This window comes from Oncorhynchus gorbuscha, unplaced genomic scaffold (genome assembly GCF_021184085.1).
Source record: "Oncorhynchus gorbuscha isolate QuinsamMale2020 ecotype Even-year unplaced genomic scaffold, OgorEven_v1.0 Un_scaffold_1431, whole genome shotgun sequence".
In the NCBI taxonomy this organism is placed as follows: Eukaryota; Metazoa; Chordata; class Actinopteri; order Salmoniformes; family Salmonidae; genus Oncorhynchus; species Oncorhynchus gorbuscha.
Window position 1 is genome coordinate 71,525 of NW_025746213.1, and position 9,610 is coordinate 81,134.

A 9,610-nucleotide genomic window follows, 5' to 3' on the forward strand; every position below is an offset into this window, starting at 1 on the left:
TAACTCTCACACTTGCATCATGTAATTTGGCGTTCAGATGGCACTGTGAAAAGCTAGGGCAGGCCAACAGTTGGAATTCTCTCAGTATAATTGAACTGCTGTCATTTTACGACCCAGTTCTGAAATACATTTTATAACGCGCTGCAGGATCCGTTAACTATCTCAGTCATTATCCAAAATGAGCTGATTTATATCTGAGTCTAGCGAGTGAAGTGTGACATTCAGGGAGAGATGCAGGAAGCCCATTTTTGTTTCTATTATTAGGGACACCGGATGTATCCAAAGTAGACCAGAAGTCAAGTTTATCGCTATGTGAGCGTGATAAGGGATGCAAATAATGTCACCACAGATCTGACCATCACAGAGTCGTTTCGGGGATTTCTGGAGACTGCTGACACATCAGCAGCTGAGCTTCAACATAAAATCCTGGGCAGCAAAGAGGATAATGGGATGGATATTTCAAAATGTTGTGGGCAGGGGTATGATGGAGCGGCTAACATGAACGGGGTCTAGTCGGGTGTGCAGGCCAGAATATCTGAAAAAGAGAAGCTTGCTTTTTATGTGCATTGCACAGCTTCCAATCTTAACCTGGCTCTCAGTGCCAGAGATTAAACAGTTTTATGATACTGCTCTACACCTTGTAGCATAAAGAGATGGTCAATATTGAGTGGTATGTTTGATTTGGCATCAGCAAAAGAAAATGTAACTCTGAAAGGACTGTGTCCCCCCCGCTGGTCATCTAGATATGAGTCCCTTGCCACCCAGAGATACAGATATGTGGACGTAATGAAGGCCCTCACCAACATTGTGCTTTTAAGTGACAAGAAGGATGAGAGGGATGATGCAGCACTGAAAAAGAAAACAGAAAAATGTAGTTTAATTTTTTTTGTCGTTCTGCAGACTAAGGTTTTAGCAAATGTGAACGTTGTCTCCAAAATGCTACAGGCCAAAGACGCAGACCTGCACAGAGCAGTCAGCCTACTCAAGGACATTATAGAGGTCCGGATTCCCACAGGATTTTGAGAAGGCCAAAGTCACTGCAAAGACCCTTGTCGACAAATGGGGAGCTCAGAACGCATTTGAGACACTCGGAGAAGGAAGGTGAGGCGTCATTTTGATGAGCTATGTAAGGATGAGCGACTGTCTGATGGTGAGAGTAGTTTTAGAGTCAACTTCTTTAAAGGAAATGTTGACATCGTTATCCACCAGCTGTCAAACAGATTTAAAAGTCTGTTTGACTCCATCCGTCCCACAATATTAACACACAGCCTTACCAACAAAATGATTTTAATTTGAAGGGAAATATGGGTGGTGGTAGGGGCCCGTAATTGTTTTTGGCACCTGGGCCCGTCATCATTAAGCTACGCTACTGTTCCACATCATATAAAAGGCCTTCTCCACATCAACAGAGACAGCCACAACAGTCTTCTTGTTCACCTGAGCCTTCCTGACCTCTGCTTCAAAGCCGAGCACTGGGTCCATAGTTCCCCTTCCGGAACCCACTCTGATGTGGCGATACTAACCCCATGCTCTCCAGGAAGTACGTTAGCCCCTCTGCAATCATACATTCCATAATCTATTGGTCGATAGCTTGATGGCTTCTTTGGGTCCTTCCCAGGTGTACCTGTGGATGTATTTTAAGGTCTACCTTCAAACTCAGTGACTCTTTGCTTGACATCATGGGAAAATCAAAAGAAATCAGCCAAGACCTCAGAAAGACATTGTAGACCTCCACAAGTCTGGTTCATCCTTGGGAGCAATTTCCAAACGCATGAAGGTACCACGTTCATCTGTACAAACAATAGTACGCAAATATAAACACCATAGGACCATGCATACACATCATGGACTAACTGAAATTGTCCACCCACAGAGACAGTGTGGTGAAGAAGGCACAGCAGCGCCTCTTCAACCTCAGGAGGCTGAAGAGATTCAGCTTGTCATCAAAAACACATACAAACTTTTACAGATGCACATCGAGAGCATCCTGTCGGGCTGCATCACCGCCTGGTATGGCAACTGCTCTGCCCATAACCGTAAGGCTCTCTAGAGGGTAATGAGGTCTGCACAACGGATCACCGGGGGCAAACTGCCTGCCCCCCAGGACACCTACAGCACCCGATGTCATAGGAAGGCCAAAAAGATCATCAAGGACAACAACCACCCGAGCTACTGCCTGTTCACCCCACTATCATCCAGGAGGCGAGGTCAGTACAGGGGCATCAAAGCAGGGACAGAGAGACTGAAAAACAGCTTCTATCTCAAGGCCATCAGACTGTTAAACAGCCATCACTAACATTGAGTGGCTGCTGCCAAAATACTGACTCAACTCTAGCCACTTTAATAATGGAAAAATTGATGTAATAAATGTATCTCTAGCCACTTTAAACAATGCCACTTTATATAATGTTTACATACCCTACATTACTCATCTCATATGTATATACTGTACTCTATACCATCTACTGCATCTTGTTTACATACCCTACATTACTCATCTCATATGTATATACTGTACTCTATACCATCTACTGCATCTTGTTTACATACCCTACATTACTCATCTCATATGTATATACTGTACTCTATACCATCTACTGCATCTTGTTTACATATCCTACATTACTCATCTCATATGTATATACTGTACTCTATACCATCTACTGCATCTTGTTTACACACCCTACATTACTCATCTCATATGTATATACTGTACTCTATACCATCTACTGCATCTTGTTTACATACCCTACATTACTCATCTCATATGTATATACTGTACTCTATACCATCTACTGCATCTTGTTTACATACCCTACATTACTCATCTCATATGTATATACTGTACTCTATACCATCTACTGCATCTTGTTTACATATCCTACATTACTCATCTCATATGTATATACTGTACTCTATACCATCTACTGCATCTTGTTTACACACCCTACATTACTCATCTCATATGTATATACTGTACTCTATACCATCTACTGCATCTTGTTTACATACCCTACATTACTCATCTCATATGTATATACTGTACTCTATACCATCTACTGCATCTTGTTTACATACCCTACATTACTCATCTCATATGTATATACTGTACTCTATACCATCTACTGCATCTTACCTATGCCGTTCGGCCATCATTCATATATTTTTATGTACATATTCTTATTGATTCCTTTACACTTGTGTGTATAAGGTAGTAGTTGTGAAATTGTTAGGTTAGATTACTTGTTAGATATTACTGCATGGTCGGAACTAGAAGCACAAGCATTTCGCTACACTCGCATTAACATCTGCTAACCATGTGTATGTGACAAATAAAATTTTATTTGATTTGCAGCTGTCATACCGCTCAGGAAGGAGACGCATTCTGTCTCCTAGAGATGAACATACTTTGGTGCGAAAAGGGCAAATCAATCCCAGAGCAACAGCAGAGGACCTTGTGAAGATGCTGGAGGAAACATACAAAAGTATCTATGTCCACAGTAAAACGAGTCCTATATTGACATAACCTGAAAGGCCGCTCAACAAGAAAGACTCCACTGCTTCCAAACCACCATAAAAAAGCCAGACCACGGTTTGCAACTGCACATGGGAACAAAGATCGTACTTTTTGGAAAAATGTCCTCTGATCTGATGAAACAAAAATAGAACTGTTTGGCCATAATGACCATTGTTATGTTTGGAGGAAAAAGGGGGGAGGCTTGCAAGCCGAAGAACACCATCCCAACCGTGAAGCACGGGAGTGGCAGCATCATGTTGTAGGGGTGCTTTACTGCAGGAGGGACTGGTGCACTTCACAAAATAGATGGCATCCTGAGGATGGAAAATTATGTGGATATATTGAAGCAACATAATAATAATAATAATATATGCCATTTAGCAGACGCTTTTATCCAAAGCGACTTACAGTCATGTGTGCATACATTCTACGTATGGGTGGTCCCGGGGATCGAACCCACTACATCTCAAGACATCAGTCAGGAAGTTAAAGCTTGGTCGCAAATGAGTCTTCCTGTCACCCCCCTGACCTGAGAGAGCCTTTTTATGTCTCTATTTTGGTTTGGTCAGGGTGTGATTTGGGTGGGCATTCTATGTTTTGTTTTCTATGTTTCTTTATTTCTGTGTTTTGGCCGGGTATGTTTCTCAATCAGGGACAGCTGTCTATCGTTGTCTCTGATTGGGAATCATAGTTAGGTAGCCCTTTTCCCCTCCTTTCAGTGTGGGTAGTTATCTTTGTTAGTGGCACTTAGCCCTGTAAGTGGCACAGTTGTTGCATTGTTTTGTTGGTGACATTTTAAATGAAAGGAAAATGTACGCTCACCACCCTGCACTTTGGTCCTCTTCTTTCAACGGCCGTGACACTTCCAAATGGACAATGACCCCAAGCAGACTTCCAAAGTTGTGGCAAAATGGCTTAAAGACAACAAAGTCAAGGTATTGGAGTGGCCATCACAAAGCCCTGACCTTAATCCTATAGAAAATGTGTGAGCAGAACTGAAAAAGCGTGTGCGAGCATTGAGGCCAACACACCAGCTCTGTCAGGAGGAATAGGCCAAAATTTGCCCAATTTATTGTGGGAAGCTTGTGGAAGGCTACCCAAAACATTTTACCCAAGTTAAACAATGCTACCAAATAATAATTGAGTGTATGTAAACTTCTGACCCACTGGGAATGTGATGAAATAAATAAAACCGTAAATAAATCATTCTCTACTATTATTCTGACATTTCACATTCATAATTAAAATAGAATGGCGATCCTAACTGACCTAAAACAGGGAATTATTTTACTAGGATTAAATGTTAGGAATTGTGAAAAACTGAGTTTTTAAATGTATTTGGCTAAGGTGAATGTAAACTTCTGACTTCAACTGTATATATATTCCCTTTCCTTCAGTCATTTGAAACCTCAAATCCCCTTTTCAGGCTCTAGGGCCTGAGAGAGTGGGACTGCACGAGTCAGTAATATGTAGCTCTTCAGATGTTAAATCTTTCAAATCCAGGATTAGCTCAGCTGCAGACACAATGTCAATCTTTCTGAACTTTTTTTAAATTTGCGCAGTGCCGTTTACCACTATTGTTATAAAAGCGACAAACTCTCTCACAACCCCATCTTTAAATCAAGCCACCCCTAGTTTGGGAAACAATGCCTTAGACGGTGGATATAATATAGGTGAGGTGATATACTGTGTGTTTGTAATACATATCCCTTTGTTGTGTATAGAAATTATAAAGTGATCAATATATTTTGTGTACAAATAATGTTTAAAAAGGAAGAAAGCAACATTGAAGCGATATCGAGCGATTCATGTAACATTCAGTGGATTGATTCTTCATATACAGCTTGACTTCCAACTGCTCCAGTCTCTTCCTGCTCCTCAGTAGCGTTGGTAAGTAAGCGAACAAAAGCAAGGACTACGTGTTTAGTACTGTGTACTTGTCCTATAGTCAATGTAATACTACCAGAGGTACCACTAACTCTGTCTGTCCCTCATTGCAGTATATATGGAGCTCTTGTTTAGCTACCAGTTTATTCATCCGTGCTGACAATGTGAAGAACAGTTCATTGCCCCTTCAGCATTGTATCTTGTCAGGACTTCACCTCTATCCAACACCAAGAAGCCATAGTGGTTCACTTCAGTTGTTCACCTCTTCTCCCAAGCCCACCCCCACCACAGTGTCCAGTTTAATCATAGTAATATAATACAAATATATGCCATTTAGCAGACGCTCTTATCCAAAGTGACTTACATTCATGCTTGTATACATTTTACGTGTGGGTGGCCCTGTGAATCAAATCCACAATCCTGGCATTACAGGCACCATGCTCCACCAACTGAACCCTCCAGTTCCTACATCCCATATACATTGTCATTAGCATGTGGCTAATGGCTAGTGCTAGTGGTACTGGCAGCCCTTGGCTATTGGATGTGACTGTGTCTTCTCAGTGTGTTCTCCCCGGGTGGCTGACCAGAGCAGAGGCAGACTAAAGAGGAAGATGATGCCAAGGCTGAGGGTGACGCTCAGCAGTGCCGCCCCCAGTGTGTTGGTGAAGGTGATGGGCAGAGAGTACGTCAGGAGCCACGGGCGTCGCGTCACCATGTCCTGCTCAATGGCCTCCATCTGGAAATGAGTGCCGATTATGCCGAACACGTGGAACAGTTGGTGGCTGTGACCTGCAGAGGGTGCAAAAGGACTGTGGTTAAATACCTACAGTAGTAGTGGTACAGGAGAGGTACGAAGCAGAACTCAACGAGGAGAACTGTAACTGGCCAGCAACAGAGGAACTGGCCTCCACAGCATAAAGGGGAAACAGGAAGGCACAGTGAGACCCAGAGGCAGTGATATAAAGACTACTATGTTGTTTTAATGCTACATATGTCATACCACTAATGTCAAGCCAGTGTTGATCAGTATCCACTGTATTACAACAAGTCTTGTGCAATACAGTGACAAATCATTCTGAAATGAATCAAACAAGCAGCCTTTCCAGATAGACCATACACTTTGACCTATGTAGTCGAAGCTGCCGGGGGCCAGGCGCTCTGGTAGGTGTGTGGCGAAGAGTAATGTGGTCAAGAAGGCCAGGGCGATGTGGGTGTGGTGGAAGGGGTTGGTGTTGTTGTCAGTGCAGCCCTCACCCACACAGAGGAAGAGCTGTCAAAACACCGTAGAATGTATTAGCCTCGAGTCACATGAAAGGCTTCTATAGGCTCTTGTCACACTTGGCTGTTGAACCAGAATAGAATTGTATGTACAGGATTTAAGAACTGTTCAGAAGCAGAGTTCAAGTATACTTCAATGCACACCTGCATTCCAGTGAACGGGCACACAGCGATAATTATACCATTGACAACCGAGAGAGCAGTGTAACGGCTTTCTTCGTTTGTTGAAAGAGAGTCGGACCGAAATGCAGCGTGGTGGTTACTCATGTCTTTAATGAAGAAAAAACGGAACGATACATGAAATAACTAATAAATACAAAAACAACAAACGAAACGTGAAACCTATTACAGCCTATCTGGTGAACACTACACAGAGACAGGAACAATCACCCACGAAATACAAAGTGAAACCCAGGCTACCTAAATACGGTTCCCCATCAGAGACAACGAGAATCACCTGACTCTGATTGAGAACCGCCTCAGGCAGCCAAGCCTATACTAGACACACCCCTAATCAACCACAATCCCAATGCCTACAAAAACCCCAATACGACAATACAATAAACCCATGTCACACCCTGGCCTGTTCAAATAATTAAAGAAAACACAAAATACTAAGACCAAGGCATGACAAGCAGAGCCTGTTAAGACTCATTGTACCTCAGGCACAATAATCAACATCTCAGACAACACTAGCTTCAGCTCATTTCAAATCAAATCAAATGTTATTTGTCACACGCGCCAAATAAATATTACCTTACAGCGAAATGCTTACTTACAATCCCTTAATTAACCAACAATGCAGTTTTAAGAAAATACCCCCAAAAAAGTCAGAGATAAGAATAATAAATAATTAAAGAGCAGCAGTAAATAACAATAGTAGGACTATATACAGGGGGTACCGGAAGAGAGTCAATGTCAATGTGCGGGGGCACAAGTGTTGAAGTATTTGAGGTAATTTGCACATGTAGGTAGGGTGGCTGCAGTCTTTGACAATTTAGGGCCTTCCTCTGACACCACCTGGTATAGAGGTCCTGGATGGCAGGAAGCTTGCCCCTGGTGATGTGCTGGGCTGTATGCACTACCCTCTGTAGTGCCTTGCGGTCGAAGGCCGAGCAGTTGCCATACCAGGCAGTGATGCAACCTGTCAGGATGCTCTCGATGGTGCAGCAGTAAAACCTTTTGAGGATCTGAGGACCCATGCCAAATATTCTCAGTCTCCTGAGTGGGAATATGTATTGTTGTGCCCTCTTCGCAACTGTCTTGGTGTGCTTGGACCGTGTTAGTTTGTTGGTGATGTGGATGCTAAGGAACTTGAAGCTCTCAACCTGCTCCACTACAGCCCCATCGATGTGAATGGGGGCTGCTCGGTTCTCCTTTTTCCTGTACTCCACAAACATCTTCTTTGTCTTGATCATGTTGCGGGAGAGGTGGTTGTCCTTGCACCAAACGGTCAGGTCTCTGACCTCCTCTCTCCTCTCTATAGTCTCATCGTTGTCGGTGATCAGGCCTACCACTGTTGTGTCATCAGCAAACTTAATGATGGTGTTGGAGTCATGACTGGCCGTGCAGTCATGAGTGAACAGGGCGTACAGGAGGAGCCTGTGCATCCATCCCTGAGGGGCCCCCATGTTGAGGAGCAGCATGGCGGATGTGTTTTTACCTACCCTTACCACCTGGTTGCGACCCATCAGGATATCCAGGCACCAGTTGCAGAGGGAGGTGTTTAGTCCCAGGGTCCTTAGCTTAGTGATGAGCTTTGAGGGAACTATGGTGTTGAACGCTGAGCGATAGTCAATGAATAGCATTGTCACATAGGTGTTCCTTTTGTCCATGTGTGGATTGCAAAAGAGATTGCATCATCTGTGGATCTGTTGGTACGGTATGCAAATTGGAGTAGGTCTAGGTTTTCTGGGATAATGGTGTTCATGTGAGCCATGACCAGAAAGGTTCATCCCTAGTCTCATGATCTGACTAAAAACTATAAAACATCACATGTATCAAACATTGACACAGTACACTTTCAATATGACAAACACTGTTCTATACTTATCAACTTTTCCTCAGGCACGGTGAATTTGGTCAGGTCGCCCAGAAAGTTACATATTGCAGCTTTAAAGTCAGACTAATACCACTTCCCTGTGGATATTTTGTCTCAGATTACCTCCTACATAAGGCCAAAAATCATCAGACAACAGAACCACACTATCTACTGTGGACTTTACCTTTGTTTCATCTGTCTGTGAACACATTGGACAATAGTGCAATATTGCATGCAGAGTTTTAAGGGAGACATACAAAACGTGTCTGCTGAAACTTTTGAGGCCTACTTGGATATATCTGGGCACCTACTCTGCACTGGGGCATTATCTGAGCAGACACCTGCCTACTGCTGCTTTCATTGTTCCACTTGACATTGTGCCTTGGATGTTTTTGGACTACTGCCAAACTTGAACTGCACTTGGATTTATTATTTTTGACTCTCCGTGTCCTGGAGTAGTGCTTACCGCTCTTTCGGCTTTCAACCGACCTGTACTGGAAATGTAAGGGTGCGTGCTGGTGGCAGGGAAGTCGGGCGCAGGAGATCGAACTTGGTATAAACGGAGCAGTTTAACCTCTTGCTCCTACCTGACACGCAGGCGTCCCATCTAGACATCTGGAAATGCAAATGCGCTACGCTAAATGCTATTAGTACTAGTTAAAACTCAAACATTCATTAAAATGTCATGTTTGTCATTTATTATCTTGTCTTGTCCCTGTGCTTCCCATGCTATTCGTTTCCCTCTGCTGGTCTTATTTGGTTCTTTCCCTCCTTCTAGCCCTCTCTCTCCCCCTCCCTCTCTCACTCTCTCGCTCTCTCTTCTCTCTATCGTTCCGTTCCTGCTCCCAGCTGTTCCTATTCCCCTAATCATCATTTAGTCTTCCCAC

The 9,610-nt window shown here is 43.3% G+C and overlaps 1 protein-coding gene across 1 annotated transcript; it reads right to left on the reverse strand.

Annotated features, from left to right (window-relative positions):
• Positions 1-5,384: 5,384 nt before the first annotated feature.
• LOC124022798 (membrane progestin receptor gamma-B-like) lies at positions 5,385-6,832 on the reverse strand. Its single transcript, XM_046337480.1, has 3 exons — positions 6,827-6,832; positions 6,530-6,674; positions 5,385-6,193 (listed from the first exon to the last, which is right to left on the reverse strand). Exons 1-3 carry the CDS (start codon positions 6,830-6,832, stop codon positions 5,916-5,918), a joined length of 429 nt encoding a protein of 142 aa, XP_046193436.1. The 3' UTR covers positions 5,385-5,915.
• Between the last annotated feature and the right edge of the window lie 2,778 nt (positions 6,833-9,610).

What these genes read in the sequence shown, in the direction of transcription:
- LOC124022798 (XM_046337480.1), bottom strand. An exon ending in CGGCAGCTTCGACTACATAG is followed by an intron (nt 6,194 to 6,529) that starts GTCAAAGTGTAT and finishes CACCCTCTGCAG; the next exon opens with GTCACAGCCACCAACTGTTC.